The 20,155-nt window shown below is 41.1% G+C and overlaps 1 protein-coding gene across 4 annotated transcripts in view; it reads left to right on the top strand.

Annotated features, from left to right (window-relative positions):
- FSTL5 (follistatin like 5) overlaps positions 1 to 20,155 on the top strand; it is a 324,108-nt gene that overhangs the window by 251,023 nt on the left and 52,930 nt on the right. For all 4 annotated transcript variants that reach the window (XM_079991393.1, XM_079991391.1, XM_079991392.1 and 1 more), the window contains 3 exons: positions 6,719 to 6,839; positions 16,745 to 16,906; positions 17,610 to 17,744. In XM_079991393.1, the coding sequence (XP_079847519.1) occupies positions 6,719 to 6,839; positions 16,745 to 16,906; positions 17,610 to 17,744 (418 nt within the window). The remainder of the gene's footprint in view (positions 1 to 6,718; positions 6,840 to 16,744; positions 16,907 to 17,609; positions 17,745 to 20,155) is intronic.

Raw genomic sequence — 20,155 nt, 5'->3', positions numbered from 1 at the left:
AACTCAGCAGGATTTACCACCCTCCTATTCCCACTTTCATTATATACCAACTGGCATATGAGATGCAGCTATCTGCACAAGATGCTTTAAAAGCCAGGATGCAAGACCACAGCATATAAGTGATAATATACCCATGACAGGAATGAGGTTCATCATCGAGGGTGGGTGCGTATATATGGAATATCTGAAGTAGCGCATGTCACAAATTGGCTTCCAGCTTTGCTCTAACTCAGTACTTCCAATCTTTGTTAGAAGCCCACACTGTGAACTCTACATGCCTCATAATTACAATCATTCGGGCCCCTGGAAATGGACAAATTGCACAATTTTAGGTTATCATCATCTTTTCTGCATGTAGTCTTGATGTGCAACAAATGTTCCTGGCTTCCATTTATTGTTCAAGCTTTGCTCCTTGCAGAAGCCAGTAAATGAGTTTGAAAGTTGGAGCAGGGAGGAGAGGGGGGTGGCTAATAATACCTCTCTGGGATATACCACCTCAGATTGCCTCCATCCCCTGCACAAAGGAAAATGGGGTGCAGTGAAATTTTTCATAGGGGAACAGTTAGGGCTGGAGACACCAGCTTGCAAGGCGATGGGGGGGGGGGGAGGGCTGATGTCACGTTGGTGAGCATCGTGTCTCTTTCTCTAAGACAGGCAGAAGTGTCCCAGGCTTTGGGAAGGAGACACCAGGCCTCTGACAGGATGCTGGAGCCCTGCTGCCTCCTTCCTAAAGCTAGGCGGGCTTTGGGATGGTAGCGGGAAGGCTTTTGGACCCAACAGAGCATCGCACCTCTCTTCCTAAGGCGGGCTTTGTGAAGAAGGGAACTACAGTGGTACCTCTGGTTGCGAACGGGATCCATTCCAGAGGCCCGTTTACAACCTGAAAAGAACGCAACCTGTGTCTGTGCATGTGTGGGTCACGATTTGCCGCTTCTGTGCATGTGCGTGATGTCATGTAGCGCGTCTGCGCAAGTGACGAAACCTGGAAGTAACCCTTTCCGGTACTTCCAGGTCGCCACGGGACACAACCTGAAAATGCGCAGCCTGAAAATGCGCCACTTGAAGCAAACGTAACATGAGGTATGACTGTAGTCTAATCCCCCTCATCCAGTGACTGCCTGCCACTGGTTTTAGCCCATATTTCTCTCTGACTTCTAGTTTTCTGGGCACGGTTTTTCTTTTCCTTTTTAAAGAGAATGTGTGAGGCCTCAGCCTCCATCTAAAGTGCTAAGACACAGGTTTACCACTTCTATGAGAACAAGAGGCTATGGTAACAAGTTAATGTTAGCAAGGGACAATAGCAGGCCCAGCTTGCATGGAAGATTATAAAGGCTGTAGGAGAACAATCTCTTTCATCTAGTCCTGTCCTATTTTATCAACTTTACTGTCTCTATTGCTTAAAGCATGGGCACAGGGTACAGGCACATTAGACACACTTGACATGAGAGCAGGGTTTGGAGGGGCTTCTCTAGGATAGGGAGGAATAAAGCTCCTCATGCCTACTGTTTTGCCTTTTGTACAAAGGTATACAGTACGTGGTTGCTTCTTTTGATGTCACTGCACTGTGTTATGAGAAGGAACTGGGCCTCAGTCCTAACCATAATAGACACATGTTGCACAAAAGGCACATGAAGGTCTTTGCGTGTGAAGACCCCCAAACCCCCTCCAAAATAAATCACACAGGACACAGAATATTTGTTTAAGATTTTTGGCATTAATTTGGCCACAGCTTTATTGATTACAGCATGTGAGTGGTTGCTTAGGCATTGGTTCGGACTACCTGAACCTGCACCAGTAGGAACAGGACTGACAACTGGAACCTCCAGAGGTCAGTAAGGGAAAACATACTGGAGGAGCACAGAGGAGGATTTCCGCCTCTTAGTTCACCCCAGATTCTCCCAGGAACTCTGGCATGGCTCTACCCCTGAGAGGGGATCAGATAGAGCAAACTGAGCCCCTGGATTCCTTTAACGGAATTCACTAGCAGCAACAACAAAAATGAAGGGCAAGCACAGCCAATCCATAATCCCCTCCACCAAAGAATGAACCAATTCCTAACCGCCAACCTTACAAAGTTGTGACGATTTGCTACATGGTAGGCAAAAACCAAATGGCACCAGCCAATCAGCCAAGTGGCAAAATTCCTACTGGGCCCCTGCTCCAAAAACAGACGACCCCTAGGCAGGCATAGCAAGATCAAAACACACCTTAATTTATAGGGAGGGAGATCTGTTGCACGATGCAAAAGAGAAAATACTTCTCCTCGTGCAGCCCCTTAAATAGCCCTTTAGTTGCCAATCAAACCCCAACCAACAGAAAATTTTCCCCAGTAACAAAGAGGCAACCAATGAGGTGTGGAAGTCATCCAAACAGGCCCACCTCAGCAACAAGAAAGCAGTTTGGTGATCTCACTGCAACACGTGGCTCTCCATGATCTGGAGGACACAATTTGTCTAACTATAGGCCCAACTTTTTAAAATGTATGTAAAAAATAATGTTATGCTGAACATTTCTCTTATTTTTTTAAACCCATTTTCCATTAATGAGAAAAGAAATTGCATTTGAAAGTCAAAAAAGATGAGAGAATATTCAGTGAAATTCTCACGGGTGGTGGATTTGTGTCATACCTTACTTTTTGAGTGGTGGCCTGGTGTTTGTGTGTATCCTTTTTTCATTCTACCAGTAATTTCTCTTTAGATCTGCTTTCTGCAGCCTTCCTGGGTGCCCATACTTTAATTAAATTCCATGCTAAGAAACATGGGGATTTTTCTGATCATGGGCAGCCAGGAAAACTTCTGAGTGTTGGATAAATGTTTACCCATAGGGATGGGGAGTGCACCATCCCTGGCCACTTTAGAATAACAAGGTAAACTCAAAAACCTTCCACACACTGAAATTCTGAAGTAGCCAAAGAATGATGCAAAAAAACTGAAGTTTCTTTTGTAGAGGATTTTTTTTTTAAAAAAAAATGGACAACAGATTTTGATACGGCACAAACAAAAAAAGTTTGCATTTTGATATGTCTCTGAATTCTCTGTGCTACATCTCTCTATGCATGTTGACACCTAAGGAATTTGGGGAGATGAAAGAAAGTAGGGAGAGAGCAACTCACCACTCATTTGCTTGCTCATATCCCAAGGATCTCTTGATCCTTCTCTGCCAAGCAAACTTTGTAGAGCACTAATAGTTAATAAAAGTGGTAATAGAAAGGTCTGTAATCATTGTCTAACCATGGTCTGTTACACATGCAAAGCAACATTTGTCTTTGATTTGTTGTCTCAGGACTTGCTTTTGTTTTATTGTCTCCTTTTGATTTCTCTGTGGGGTTGTATATAACTTCCTTGTATTTTAAGTGTACTGTTAGTGCCACTCTCCAGTGTAGTCCTCAGAGAATAATCATGAGATCGGTCTTTTCTTGTGTGTATAATTGCCAAGGCTTTTCATAGCTTAAATAGAAAAGCCTCTAGGGTGAGTTGCTTGCTTTTTTATACGTATAATGTTTATGTGGCTAGTTCTGAAACTGAGCTGTCACCAAATCATATTACAGGCAATTTCAGTCTCTTGCCAAGAAATTGCTGGTGTGGAGCTGAGGCCAAATCACTTTCTTATCAGTGCCCATCTGTAGCGAATGAATTGTGTGAAACTGACAAGCGCATACAGAGCCGGAGATTGGGGAGGGTGAGGCTACTGCCTCAGGTGGCAATAGCCCCCGAGATGCCACCCCTATGGCTACCCTGCCACCTCCACCAACAGCAGAGAAGTGGTTCTGCCATTGGTGCTGACTTCAGGCGACATCACGTCCACTTGGGGTGAGATCTTACCCAAAATCACTGAGATCATGTCTGAAATCAGTGCCAACGTCCTTTGTTTAGGATTTCATGAAAAGACAAACCCACCAAGCAAAGCCACCCCACAAGAAACAGCAAAGGATGAAATGATAGAGATGGATATCTGCACATTCTCAATATTTTTCAATTGTGTGGCACATTTTAAAATACAAATAAAGCCCAAAACATTCAAATCCATGTGTGCTGTATTAGGTACAACAACCTATGAAAGAATTCAGTGTTGAAATTCATTTCTGCTTGTCTCATGAAATGGTCTCCACTCTCCTCCTCCCACATGCTGTTCTGGGAAATGTCCTGACCTTGCACAAGCCAGCTGAGAGGGGAGAACAGGGGAAAGCCCCATTACACTAGTGGACGTCTTTCCAGGACTGCTTCCAGGGCCAGTTAGTTGAATTGAGCCCTTAATCTCCCTCTATCCTATAACAAACACCATTCTGCTTGTCACCTTCATGCTGTTGACTGTTCATTTATGGCCAAAACTTCTGCATAGAGACCAGTATGCATACAAGTCTACTGCATTAGTTTTGTTGTTAAGTGCATAGAATCTAGGAAATTACTGTGAGGTGGAGACTTACATGCATTGTTTTACAGTTGAATGCTTCATCCATTCATCAATATATGGCAAGGCAAGTCTGCCTTGTGGCAAGGAACAAGCCAATTCCCTCTCGATAGGCCAGGCATGTCCAAAGTCCGTTTTGGGGGCCTAATCCAGTTAACAACTTTGGTCGGCCCTCACGGCCCTTCACTTCATCAAATCTGGCCCTCTTTGAAAAAAGTCTGGTGGACACAACTGCATAGGCTTTCTGCACCCAGAAGCTTGTCTGAACCAGGCCAATATGCCACTGCTTTGAGCATAATGTCATCTCACCTTTTTTAGTTTCCCAGTTTGAGCTCTTTATCATCTGAAGGCTTTTAAACAGATCAGAAAAAAGTGCTTTGGTATGTTGCTGTATCCTTTAATTTCCTGTTATGTGTTGTATTTTTAGTGTTGCATTAAATATTGTACAACAGAAGTTATCTCTCATCGTAATATACTTTCAATGGGACTCCATATGCTCCTAGCTAACAGGTTGTTCCAATTAACTTACTGTAGTTTTATGAAAATATACCACACATCTATATAAAAGAAACACCCACTTGGTACCTAATAACATTAATGGTGTGGAAACATAAAAGCCAAAATAAGAATTAAGAAGAAATTACTAACAACAAGTGTAATAGCCTAATTAAATCATAGTTGATAACCATACAGTACTATTGAAGACTTTCTGGATTTGAGACTGTGTAGACACAGGAGAGTACTTCACATACAACTGGGCTCAGCTTGTTTTCTTTTTTTTTCTTATTGCAACGTTTCAAGTGTTGAAGAGGAAGTATGCAATTCAGTACCTTGTTTAAATCCTATCCAAGTCTGAGGAAAGATTCATTCATGTTTTATAAGAATGCAGGGTCCTGGGGAAATGAAAAAATATATATAAAAAAGGAGAAGCGATATCAGTTACTTCTTAAAAACAAAAGAACTGGGTAGCTTCCATGTCCTATTATATATTCTGTTTCTGTTTATTGTGCTGATTATATATTTTTCATGCTTAATGCGTTCTCTGGACCTTGTTGTAGCAGAAACCTGTCTAACAGATAAAGACTTTATAGCTGAAAGATGATTCACAGCAGGCCCAAATAACTTGTGATCCACCAAGTTGAACAAAGATCTGTCAGTCATTTATGATGCTCTACCAGAAGCTAAGTAAATGAATGTTTTTGCTGGTTTTGCTGGCCCAACTTGGATTGAATAAATGGGACAAGAAAGTTTCACGTAGTGTAAATGGTTGATGGGCCGAGCTTTGCTCAGCTTGATAGGCTTGATAAGTTGTGCAGGTCTGATCTAAATATGCATTCAAGGTGTTGGAATGGCAGGACTCGTAGAACATAATCCTGCCCTCCCTTACACTGATTGCTGGGTGAGTAAAGTGGTATATAAATTTGTCTCCTCTGGTCTACACCTACAGATAGGTATACTGCTGTGGGCAGCATCACCACAACAGAAGGCATGAGCTATGGTCAGTGAGTGTTAAGTTACCAGTGGTGGTAAGGTGTGGAAAACTCCAAAACAGGGCCTTTGGCAGCTATGGATCCACTGAATCCAGTGGCTGCAGTGCTGCATCTTCTTGAAGGAGCGTCTCCATCCCCATCGTTTAACTTGGACACTGAGATCCAGCTCCAAGGGCCTTCTGGCGGTTTCCTCACTGAAAGAAGTGAGGTTACAGGGAACCTGGCAGAGGGCCTTCTCAGTAGTGGCGCCCGCCCTATAGAACACCCTCCCATCAGATGTCAAGGAAATAAACAACTATCTGACTTTTAGAAGACATCCAAAGGCAGCCCTGTTTAGGGAAGTTTTTAATGTTTGAAGTTCTATTCTGTTTTTAGTGTTCTGTTGGTAGCCGCTCTGAGTGGCTGGGGAAACCCAGCCAGATGGGCGGGTTATAAACAATAAATTATTATTATTATCCTTACTACACGTGTGCTTTGCACACCCTTATTAACACTGATCTGCCTGTCACTTCAGCAGGTCCACGGACCCATTTGCAAAACTAGAATTTGCTCCCAGCATCCCCTATGTTGATCCACATCATTTTAATCACCCGTCAGTTGATCTTCAAATTAGCTGCTGTCTTTGTGGTTTGACACATTTCCAGTGTGACTTTTATATCATGTAGTTTGTTGACACAGTAATATTATAATATTTATACTGAAGAGATTAGAAACTCTTTAAATTCATTGGTATTTGTATCGTACCTCTAAAGTGAACTGAGCAGCTGTTGTACTTCTGTCCAGGTACTTGTGATCACCTTCTGATTCTTCTTTCCCTTTAGGATTTTGGCGATGATGGGTCCCTGTACATTACTAAGATCACTACAACTCACATGGGAAATTACAGCTGCTATGCAGATGGCTATGATAAACTTTATCAGACTCATATTCTTCAAGTAAATGGTAAGGGGAAATGTTTGATTTGCCAAGTTGTGGTGCCGTCTCTAGATTTAATTCAGTAGACTGTTTTGGTTTCTTAATTGCTATATGAAAGCCAAAAAGCAAAAACAGACATGGATGATCAGTTTTCATTAATATTTTCTCTTCTATAAACAAAGCTACAGGAAAATGAGATTTAATCACAGCATGTAGCAATTCTAAATAATTAATTCTTATTGAAAATAATAAGGAAGACCACACAGTTTATTTACTCTGTACTTTGAGCTCTTAATTGTGTTAAACAATGTGCCTTCTTAGTATTCTGTTTGTAAAATAATAGATATTTAGGGAAAACATGGCTTTGAATAACAGATTAATCATGTTATTTCATAGTGCAATAATCCATTTGTAGTCTGTCTGTTTTCAATAATGTGGCATGCTTTCCAGAAAAAAAGTTGCCCTCGTATTAAAGAAAAATAGGACTTAAAATGCAGAGCAACCTAATGCTTCCAATAAGCTATCATAGACCTACTGGAACTCAGTAACAATGGACACCATTGTCTCTGCTTAGTGGCTTGAAATGCATGTGTTTTGGCTAGTATTTTGAAGCTCCTTCCCAGGCGATCAGATTATCTAATATGTATTTTGCTTTATTGAATAGAATGGTCAGAGGTCTCTATGAATATTTATTAGCTCTGTACATGTCAATCACTATGACTTCTTGATATCTAGGAAGGAGTTAAGGCTTATTAGAAGGGTGCTACTTCATCAAACTCCATAAAAATGCAAACAAAAGGAGGCAACTTATCTCTTTAGGCCAAAGGATCAAACCAATCACCTACCTTTTTTCTCTGTCAATTTAAAGGAGGTGGGATTATTGGGGAAGAAGAAGGCCATTGAAAAAGATACAGATTTTTACAGGGCTATAATGTGCCACGTAGTTTCTTATATTAAGGATACATCTCTCTACAGTTAATGCAATCACTGTGACCATGATTTGACAGTACTCCTGTAGTTATATTTTTGTATTTGCATTTTCGTCAAATGAGATTGTGAACAGATGAATATATTGGGGTTTGCACATTGGAGCTAAACTGGGTCAAAATGTGAAGCTTAATGCATTGGTCAGATGAAGCAGCAATTTTATGGATTCTGTTTGTAGCTCTAACCACTGTTTTCCTAAATATTGGCAAAGAAACCAGCACTTGTAGTCCAAGAAAAAGATTAATTAATGCGATGGCACTCGTATAACAGAAGAGTCAAAATAAGGTTAACAAGATAATGAAGCTTAGTTGATCTTTAAGATCTAATGTGAGAATGCTTTGAAATATGTTTAATTGGACTTTAACCACTTTTGCAACATGTCTATTTTCATTCATATGAATCAGTAGTAATTGTTATCACTAATGTTCTGTCATTTTATCTCAGTTAAAATTCTCTTTGTTTTTCCTTTCTTTTATCCCAGAATTAAATTCCATTTTTGTCTGTGTTCCATTTTATTTTTACTTATTTGTTTAGATTTATATCCTGTGTTGTCCTGAGGATAAATCAGCATATACAGTAAATATGTCACTTTCTAACCATGTAGGGGTTTGAGCAATATTAAATGCATAGCAGAGAGAAAGAGAGAAACAAGCACAGGTTTAATGCACTTATATATTGACATTAACTCTGTGGAAAGGCATTCCAATAATCACATCCATCCCTAGTCCTGCATATACTGCAATGTACTTGCAAAGGTAGTAATAATGCATGAGAGAGGTAATGCAAACGTAATGTGGGAGAGCATCTACAGCTTGGTTTTTCGTTGCTACAGCCGTTTGGTGTGCCTTAATCATTGTTGATCTTCCATGGGCAGGGGTACATCAAAAGACCCAACGTCCAAGCCTTTAGTCCCTCTTTTCCGGTGCACAAATAGCCACAACCACTGGATTGTTCAGTTTACTCTGGTTTATTATGAATAGGGTGTTATATCACATGCTGTTCCCCAGTTAGTAGTTTCTTGTTGGGTAGTATCTGAGGCCTTACACATTGCACTGTGGACTGCAAGCCACTCAAGTTTCTTCCTAGCACCTTCCCTCTACTGGGGTTTTTCTCTAGTCAGACCCTTTCTTCCCCAGTCCTGTCCCTTCTTTTCCTCTTCAGTTATAAAGAACTCCATGTCAACAGCTGTTTCTTTTCACTCTTATCAGACCCCACTGCAGGGAGAAGAAATGGCATGTCTTGTCTGACTGCAGGCTTGGCTTCCTGCTGCACAGAAAGGGGGCAGTGGAGCAGTTCCTGGCAACCCTTCACAATGAAAGAGGGAGGGAGCAGGGTGGAAAGTGGCTGGTTGAGAACACTGATGGATATGTGTTTGTATGACCTGGAACTGTCCCATTGAGACAAAATTGAAGTGAATCAGCCAGCAGACCTGTCAGACTAATAGTTCCCAAGCAATATGACACATCAGCCACAGCTTGGCCACTATTGAGTCTTGATAAACTCCCTGGTTATCTGATTCCAAGCTGAGGTGGATTTAAGGAAGCATGACCACTTTGGTCTCACTGGGCATGGGGCCTTGGGGACACCACCACTATGGTGTAGAATGGAAGCAAAGAGGCCAGGCGGGGGATTTTGATGTTGCATAGGACACTGCTGAAATTGGAGACCCAAGGTCCACCACTACTTCAAGGAAGGAGTCAATATGTATGTCATAGTATCTCTAGAGAACCATATCTCCCGACCCTTCTCACCTTACCTTACATACTGCCTGACTCTAAAAATAGGGATAACTCTTTGTACTGAATGATGGACAGAGCCTTGACTAGCTTGCAGTGAAAATAATTTCCATACCTTCAGAATAATAAGCTTGTTAAGCCTATTGACTTGATTTTGTTTAGCGTAAATGTTTCCATTCTCTACTGGAGGCAACAGCATCTATTTCCAGAGAGAACAAGGTGAACCATATTATTTATTATTATTATTTTTCTCCAAGCTACTCAGGGTAGTGTACATAGTCATATATATATATATATATATATATATATATATATATATACACATACACACACACACACACACACACACACACATATATATATATATATATATATATATATATATATCTCACAACAAACCTGTGACTGTACATCAGGATGAAAGGGTGTGCTGACCAAGGTCACCCTTTATGACCTTGTGTCTGAGCACAGGTTTGAGTTTTGGTCTTCCCATTTCTAGTCAAGGCTCTAGTCAAAGACACAACACCAGCTCTGTTGCATAGTGATGGAATGGAACTTCTAATTAATGCCCTGTCCTGGCAAAGATGAACCCACAATGGAATCTGGAGGAAGGAAGTTGGATAGTGGCTCAGCAGACGTAGCAAGAAAAAGGAACTGAAACACAGAGACTGTGGAAGCACTTAACAGGTCAAGAACTGGAGTCAAATCAGGTCCTTCAGAACAGATCCCAGGAAAAGATATGACTTGTTCTGACAAAGGTTGGTTGAGCTCTTCTGTAGTCCCTCTCTGGCTCCACTCCTTTTCTGGAAAATCAAAACCATCAAAGAGATAACTTCCTGACCCGTAACCTGGCAGCCTGTTTTCTCTGTTGCTGGGCTGTACAATGCAGTCATGCACAGATTCAGTGACTTGTGAAGCCAGTGGAAGAAACAACACTGGCTCCTCAGCGGCTGCAGTCACTGGGGTTCCTGGTTGAAGGATCTCAGTTTAGGCAGGACCCTGATGGCTAGACTTGGTCTCTGTGGTGTCAGGGTCCAGATCCAGTGTTTCTGGGGACTGTGCTACCTGATTTCAGGAGCCCCTTTTCATCTAAATCCCTTACGAACATATGGTAATGCAGCTAACGAACCTGCATAACACTTCTTTTTTGTGATAGGATAGAAATCCTTAGTACATTTTCCTGCAAGCATGATACTTTCAGTTCAGTGAGACTTACTTGTGAGCACATGTGATTAATCAGTGTGTAAATCAAATAAAACATTTAAACAAAACTGGTTTATAGATCACCATTTTGATCCAGATCTATTGTTCTCAACCCCCCCCCCTCCCCGGCTTTCCCCCCCCTTTTGATGTTGGTAAGTGCTACTAAGAGAGAGAGAGAAAGAGGGCACAATTTTATTTTATGAATATTCACCATGTTAACTTTTGAGCTGATCTGAGTGTGGAAACAGAATGAATGAGGGAGGACAGTGACAGGGAGCAATTGATATTTTTAATAATGTCATAGACAAGAGGCATTTGCTCTTTTACTGACTTATACATTATTTATAGAATTCAGTCTATAATTTTTCATTCAAACTTTGCTTCATTTTCAAAGAAGTACAATGTGCAAATAAAACAAGTCCAATAGCAACTTTTCATACAACATAGATAAGTTGTTGTTGTTGTTATATTATCTTAGTGATATATATATGGCAATTTGATGAATAGTGGCTACCTGAATAGAATAGTGACAAAATTTAGCAGCAGAGAAAATAATATTTATATGGATATATATACAGTGGTACCTCGGGTTATGTACTTAATTCGTTCTGGAGGTCTGTTCTTAACCTGAAACTGTTCTTAACCTGAAGCACCACTTTAGCTAATGGGGCCTCCTGCTGCTGCCGCGCCGCTGGAGCACGATTTCTGTTCTCATCCTGAAGCAAAGTTCTTAACCTGAAGCACTATTTCTGGGTTAGCGGAGTCTGTAACCTGAAGCGTATGTAACCCAAGGTACCACTGTATATTGAAAAAAGAGCAATACCTGTAAGATTTCATTTTATTTATTTATTTTAATGAATTTTTATTAGATTTTCCACTGTGATTGGACTTGTAAGCTTTCATTTGAAGTAAATTCATGAGCACTATTCAGATGAATGGTTAGGGAGAACATTTGAGTGGGAGAAGATGTGAGTGGGAAGTAGGACCACATCAAATGGGCTTTCCCCCTGTAAGCCACACATTCAGTGCAAATGTCTGAAGAATGAGATTGGACCATCATGTACACAGGCTTCCACACAATCTGGAACCCTAAGCAGTAGAAATCAGTCCTTGTCACCCTATCAAGGCCAAAGAGTCTCACCTGGTGCCAACATTACATGTTTTTAGGTGCCAGGTGAAAACATTCCTCTTTACCCAGGCCTTCAGCCTCTAAACAATCTGTGGCCTTTTTAATGTATGGGAGGGCAGTTATTATGATTGTTTCTGTGATTATTTTCCTGTCTATTTTTTATACTATGTAAATGATTTTCTAATGTTATACACCACCTGGGATCTTTAGATAAAGTAGGTTATATAATTTGAAATAAATAATAATAATAATAATAATAATAATAATAATAGCAGCAGCAGCCAATCTCACTGCAACAACCCCAATTTCCCCAGGTTTGTGAAAGGAAACACAGGTGAGGAATGTGAATAGCAACACTGGGATTCAGGATTAAGACCTAGACACTAGCACCAGCATGCTCATGTTGGCTGCTACTGCGCATATGTTCAACAGTGTCCAGAACTGAGTCTGAGGCTTAATATTCTTCATCGAGAAAGGGTAGGATAGACCACCATGCGGCGTGGTCTAAGTCCGGTCCTAGGTCGAGGGTGAGGAGGCTGTCCGTCAGTGGCGAAGCGAGGTCTGAAGCGAGGAGTCGGGCGTGGTCAGGAACTCGGGCAGGAGAGCAGGTCAGGGTGCTGGCAGGAACAGGTTACCAACGATGTTGCTCTCGCAACCTGGGACTGGGCTGACTGGCCGTTATCTCCTCTGAGGCATAGGGCAGTCCTGGCCCACAGGTGACTCACCTCTCCTGGCCTTAAGGCGAGCACTCCTCCTGTGAGAACTTAGTTCCCTCCGCCTCTCTGCCCTGAGCCTCTGCAGCTCCGGAGAGACTGGAGGGTTACAAGACCCAGAGGCAACCTCACCTTCTCCTGACAGGGCTGGGAGAGGAGCACCTGCAGGCAATGGGTCCTCGATCACCTCTGGAGCCAGAGCGGATTCAGCTCCTGAGGATCCGGCACAGGTGAGGGCCCTTCAGGTTCAAGCCACTGCCCCAGCTCAGCTGGCCCTGGAGGCGGGGACTCCTGTGCAGGCTGGGATTCCTCAGGTTCAGCCTCCAAATCGGATTCCCAGGCCATCATACTAGCTAACAGGACCAGTGGTCAGGGATGATGGGAATTGTAGTCCCAAAACAGCTGGAGGGCCACGTTTGGCCATGCCTGGACTAGATGATCTTTGGGGTCCCTTCTAACTCTACAATTCTATGGTTCTGTTAGGACTGGTGGAATAGAAGGGACAAAGGCCAAATAAGCTGGCAGCTTTTCACCTAGGTACAACAATAAAATCCCTGTAGGAAGCCTATGACCATGAAATAAATTGGTTACCAGGATAAGGATAAAAACCTGTCATCTACCACTTCAGAAATGGAAATGAGGGCATACTAAAGCACTCAATTCTCACACTGTGAATCAAGGTTCTACTTCACATTCTAAAGGCTTTACTCATTATTTGTAAGTTGCTTTTCTGGCTGCACTAGAAAAAGCATAATTGTCCTAAACTAGGTTGTCAACAGTTCAGTATGCACCTCAGCAGCTGCATTATGTGGAAATGTGGAGCAGGCACTGCATGGTGCCTTTGCACTCCCATTATATGCATCTACAAGCGCGAGAAGTAGATACGAGTTACATCCCACACTCTGAGATTTAACTTCCAACTACTAGAAAACAGAAATTGTCGCTGATAAATAGGAACAGCTGGAGCGTATGATAAGAATCAAGATTAAAGTTTGTTATTTCTAATTTCCTCCTTCAAAAACTAGTCAATGCTTTTCATTTTGTGTATGATTATTACTGAGGTGCAAAATGCGTCAAAGTCATTTCTTTCTTGCAAGCATAATTATAATGAGGGTGTCATGCTGAGCCATTTCCTTTAAACACTTGGGTTGCATCGGAAAACAGATAATCGCATTTCATAATAGTCAAAATTAATAATTTGTGTTTTATCATTCAAATTTTCTCCTGTGTCAATAACTGTGCTTCAAGATGGTACTGGAATGTTAGGGTCTAAAGTGTTGGAAAGTGCATTCTTCGTATGACTGATTTTTCTTTCTCAGGTAATATCAGTTATGTCCATAAGTAATTAATGATCAGCTACCCACTCACCTTTTTTTGCAAAAGTAACTCTCCCCAGATATTTAGAGGAAGATGAAAACTATTAACAACAGTATTATTTAATAAGACCATTATTTTCCCAGTCCCCTCCCCTCCCCCCAAAAATCCCTGTGAAAATGGAGACCATTTCCTGCTGCTTTCTTAGGAAATGTCTCCACCTACATGATTTTCATCTCAACGTTATTTAACACTGTGTTGAACTCTGCATACCAACTCTCGGAAACAATTCCTGTGCAGCCCCCAGAATGAGGTGCCTCTTTTGTGAAGACATTAGCATTTCTGTGAAATTTTCAAGGGAGAGTGTTTGGCACCTCCTTAATAAAAATTACAGCATGTGGTACTTTCCTTTTCATAGTTCTAGCATGGCATTCCACAGCCTCTCTAGATTCCTGTGGTTCCTGGAACAGCCCTGGGAAGACATTGCATTACAGTAGTACCTCAGGTTACATACGCTTCAGGTTACAGACTGTGCTAACCCAGAAATAGTGCTTCAGGTTAAGAACTTTGCTTCAGGATGAGAACAGAAATTGTGTTCCGGCGGCGCAGTAACAGCAGGAGGCCCCATTAGCTAAAGTGGTGCTTCAGGTAAAGAACAGTTTCAGGTTAAGTACGGATCTCCGGAACGAATTCAGTACTTAACCCGAGGTACCACTGTACAACATTCTCACCTGAACTTTCCAGAGAGAGGACGAAGCCACAGAGGCTGCATGTGGAGTGCCTGAGAGTAGCACATTCATTTGTTTTTTTAAAGTAAAATCCTTTCTTGCACCTCTGTCAGGTGTTTGTGAAAAGCATTTGTGAAAAGCCCATGAGGGAGGGCCTTTCCCACAGCACACAAAACTGGGTTGTTGGCACTGGGAGCATGCTAGAATTATGAAAAGGAAAGAGCACGTGCACCCAGGCCTTGTCTGTCTTCACTGAAATTCTCCCCTTCCTACATTTTTTAAGGAATATTTTGTACTGCCCTTCCCCCCAAGAATGGCCAGACAAGCAAACAAATCTTCAGCTGAGATTATTAGCACAGCATTATATAATCTTCTCTTGAATCCTTTATTTGTACTTGGTTCCACTGGAGGATCAGGAAATGATAATCCATCTTCTCACAGCAGCTAGGAGGTATACTAGTTTAATGGGGTAGAGAGAGATTCTAGTGACATTAGTATGACTATTATGAATTTGGCACATCATGTTTATAATAAAGTTAGCACATTTTATTTGAGATGGGGAAGGTAAGCGAGATAATATTAAATTTATTGGAAAATGGTACATTTTCATCATACCAGAAGTTGAAGGCGCACGACCTCAGAACCATGTGGTTTAAGACTCTTTTGTAAGGTATTATCTTCCACGTGTGGTTTTCTGTGAACTTGTGTTTTTCTTATGAGATATATGGGGGGGGGGGGAATAGATGTCCTCAACTTTTTTTCCGACTCTGCATTCTTCCATCCACACATTTAGCCCTACATGATTCATGTATGCTAGAGCTGTATATGTGCATTTGGAGCTCCTTAGATTGTGAACAACATCGCTGGAAGTTTTCCTATGAAATAGGTGGCTATGTGGACTTTAGATACCTGCAGTTACCTCTAGATTATCACTTTTATTTTTTTTTCTATTTGAAAGGAGTTAGCACAAAATCATACGATGCAAGCATTAAAATTTAATTAGTAGGGATCTACTGCAATCGCAGTGAAAGTAAATAACCTGAAGAGATGGGTGTAAGCAATCCATTTTAATTAGAGAGCTTTATTGTTAATGCAGAGGTACATTTGTATATGACAACTCTTATTTTACAATTACATCACACAGTAGTTTTGTCTTACACTGTAAATCCCAGGTGAGGTAACAGTATAGTCATAAATGACTAGATGTAATCCTCTGATTGCCACTCAGCCATGAAATGTGGTTTTCCCCTCACTAATTATGTATTGATTCCGACTCTACGAGTTTAATTTTCTCATGCAACTTGGAAAGGAAGATTAAATATATTTTCAATGCAGAAATATTTATCTACTTACAATGGGTATGTAGGCAAGTGGCAAATGGCCCTACATGTTCACCCTTCCACAACACAGGAAAGGAGGAAACTGCCTTTATTCAGAGTGAGACATTTAGTCCATCTAGCTTAGTATTGTATACACTGATGGATAGGGGCTCTCTAGGATTTCAGACAAGAAATCTTTGTCCCAACCCTACCTCAAGATGCTGGGGATTGAACCTGCATGCAAAGCAGCTGTTTTACCACTGAGCTATGGCCCTTCCTAAATTATACGACAGAGGTCAATATCTGCTAGGAGACATTTACATGCACACTTTCATAATTTTATTGGTGTGCCACCTTTCCACAGTTCAAACCATGTTCAATGTGGCTTACAACATGAAGAAAGGCATAACTACAACAAAAGCAGTAATAAACAATAAGCAAAACATTAAAATACACAACCAAACTGAACAATTTCCACATAAATCACAAAATCTGAAATATACAGAAAACCCAACAGCAACAACCCCTCCTCCTCAGCAAAATCCCCGGAACAAAACCCCAGCCCAAGAGTCTGTTCAGCAGCCATAGCTTTTTGTGGCTGGAGTCAGTCAGGGCCCAGGAGGAAAAGGCCTACAAGGCAGGGTGCAGGTCTTCCAGGACTCGTGGTCAAGATGGTCAATGTCACAATTTCCTTCTGCTTTGCCAATGATACACGGCTAAGCAGTTGTTATCACTGATTAATTTTTAGAATATGTTTGCGTTTGCATTCCATTTGATTTATCATGCTTTTTTGTCTATTTCAGTTCCGCCAGTCATAAGAGTGTTTCCCGAAAGCCAAGCAAGGGAGCCTGGTGTTACAGCCAGCCTTCGGTGCCATGCAGAGGGTATCCCCAATCCAGTGCTTGGCTGGTTGAAGAACGGGATTGATATAACTCCAAAGTTATCTAAACAGTTAACTCTTCAAGGTAAAAGTGTAGGCATGTCTTTTTATCTGCACTACAAAGACTTCGGAGAGCAACGTGAACTTTTAAACTGGTGTAATTTATTTATCATGCCTTCAGGCAGAGCCTTGAGCAACAGGTATGATGTGTTAACTCCACCTCAGAAGTGAAGCTGACAGTTCTGAAGTCTACAAGTAACCTGTTCCATATATGTTTTCCTTTACTTCTCTGTCTATAGCTATTTTCAATTCACCTTAGTATTTTGTGCGAGTGTATCAAGTAATCTTTTTAGGAAATGTTTCCAATTTGAAGTGGTAAGTTTATTAAAAAAACCAAGCACATGCTGTTTAACCAACTAACATAACTTCTCCTTTAATCTGTGAATATCAGTTTCTGAATTAGCATTTTTATAGACCAAATCCAATGCCTCTCTCTACCTGAGAGTTCACACGTGCATTGATTGAGCTATGATGAAATGTGCACACATTGGCACTGAAATAGAAAAAGGCATTGCTCCTCTCTGATAGCAAGCAGAAGAATGTGTATCATTGACGAACTGCATATTTGTGGCCACATTTTATATCCCCCCAGTTAGGGGAGTTCAAGGAGGAGAGACAAAAGCTTTAAACAGGCTGGGCTAAAACAAATACTACCTGTTTCATTTTGCAAGCAAAGTGACACAACAAAAACCATAACTCACATACTCCTTTTTTTCTTCTGCACCCAGCAAATGGCAGCGAGGTCCACATTAGCAATGTACGCTATGAAGACACAGGAGCATACACCTGTATTGCAAAGAATGAAGCAGGAGTGGATGAAGACATCTCTTCACTTTTTGTGGAGGATTCCGCTCGAAAGACACGTATGTACTTTTTATTTTTTTTTCTCATACCTACAGAAGTAAAGCTATCAGTAACTGATAGGAAGTACTTAGAAACCATAGGAGACACACACATAAGAAAAAGTTTTACTGTCTCATAATATGTTTTGAGACATCCTTTGGAATGTTCTGATTGAGGCTAGATCATCAAATGTGGCAGGTTCATATAACTGGAAAGAGGTCAAATCACTGTAGCCTGCTAGTTTTCCCAGAACATCCTGTGCAAGGATTGCTTTGGCATCCATGTAATTGCCACAGAAATAACAACCCCTCAAAAGCAATACTGACAAAAAGTAACAACAGATCCCTATTTAAGAGGTAACAGAGATTGTATCTTTATTTTCACTTAGTCTTGCCTCTCATTCTTCAGGGAAACTGATTTGTTTATGAAATCTATGAGTTTTCAGATATAATTCTAAATAGCTCTTCCAGGAATTTAGGGTGTAAGTAACTGGCCAAACAGCCTGACTGAACCTGCAATAAATATCTTGTCTTTGGTTTGGTTACAATAGTGTGTGTGTGTGTGTGTGTGTGTGTGTGAGAGAGAGAGAGAGAGAGAGAGAGAGAGAGAGAGTGATATTAGTAATTTAAGGCTTTAGTGCCTCCTTCCTGCTGCAATCTCCAGAACCCTCTGAAAAGCTGCTTTCCAGAATGGTATTTGGTGTGACATGGGTGGAATAATAAGAAATCAGGGACCACCTTTGTACAAATAGGTGTGCTTGTTAGGGCACCATCAGATCTCAATCATTAACATCTAGGGTGTGAGGTCTGTTCAGTCATATTTTTGGCTTTATTATCTGGGAATGCATTGGAAATCTTATGGAAGGGAAATGTGTGGCTTCATGGAGTCAGCATAAATATCAACAACAATTATTTCCTTGATTTGTACTGTATTTGCTTACGGTGTGTGGTTTATGGAAGAAGTTGATGTACTAGACATCAACTTTAAGTGTTGACCAAGCAAAATTCCATTTCCCAGTGCTTTCCGTGCCAGGCTTATTGCCATAGAAGTGTCAGGCATCAAAAGTGGGGAGAGAGACCTCCTTTGTGCATCTACAAAAAAAAATACAATGGTAGAAAGTGTAACTAAATGAGAATGGGGGTTGGATGCAGGGGTGTGTAGGTGGGAAGGTGATTTTTTCCCCTAGTTAACATCCCCCCCCCCATGACCAAAGAGAAATGTAGTACTGTACTCACTTTGTTTTGAAGTGAGCATTATTAGTCACCAAGGTTTGTATAAAACTTATAGAGCAATAGTATACACATTTGCACAACACAAAGTCCCACTGCGTTCAATGGGGCTTATTGCCAGGTAGCACTAAGGTGTAGATTGGCTTCCCATTGCAATTAATTTTTGACTGGTGGTTTTTGTAGATCCTTGAGATTACCTTTCTAATTCTAATGACTGGAGATGGAAATGGTATTTCTAAATGTGAACTTAGCTGCTGAGAAAATTACCACATAATTCAAATGTTTTTCCAGCCTTCTGCTGCTTCTCCTCTTCCTAGCTAGGCTGACACTGACATTGTCATAAATATATAGAAGGAAGCACAATTATAGTTACAGTAGTCATCTATGTCAGTACATCACTTCTAAGAATGTTTCATAGCATTGGATACTATTCAATAATTTGATTATCTGGCTGAAGAATAAAACACTACTTGATATATTTGGTGGCCTCTTACAAGTAAATGTCACAAGTGCCATCTGTCTTCAAATGGCAGCTTCTCTGCTATGTTGTCTAGGTGGTGAAGTGAAATTGAATGAAATTAATAGTCACTAGTGAGGCTGTTTACCACCTGGTAGCAGTAATTCTTACACAGTCAAAATAGACCATAACTGTGCCTAATAAAAACTTGTCATTACAAAACGGATATATCTTGACTCTCATCCCCACACAATAATATTCCTAGAAGCTCTCCAACAGGCTTGAGCCACACAATCTTGTGCTCAGTTCCACTGAAATCACTAGAGTTACATATGCTTGGGTAGATGCAATACACCTCAGTACGACTAATATTTAAAAGAAAACAGTAGTTGATTTATCACAATGTGAACTTTGCAGGTAACCTAATGGACTGTTAATACAAGCAAACCACACATTTCAAAGCCAGTCTTGCCACGGGCGAATTGTGTTCAGAATCTCCGGCTGTTTTTTATTTGTATGTTTATTTTGCTTTTACCAATCAGCAGCCCCATATGGCAAATGAAGTTACTCTTGGGAAGGTGTGGGAAGCCAACCCCCCCCCGCACCTCATATCCCTACACTAAATGTTATGTGCTAAACCTCCATAAAGCAGCTGGTGGTGCTGCCTGTATGGAGAGGATTGGTGCACAGAAAGAAGAGTTCAGTGCTCTTCTCCTGCTTATGAATCATCTGCTTAAAATCACAC

This window comes from Podarcis cretensis, assembly GCF_951804945.1.
Source record: "Podarcis cretensis genome assembly, chromosome: 9".
NCBI classification, from domain to species: domain Eukaryota; kingdom Metazoa; phylum Chordata; class Lepidosauria; order Squamata; family Lacertidae; genus Podarcis; species Podarcis cretensis.
The sequence above is the reverse complement of the archived record's forward strand: the minus strand, read 5'-3'. Positions and strand labels throughout refer to the sequence as shown.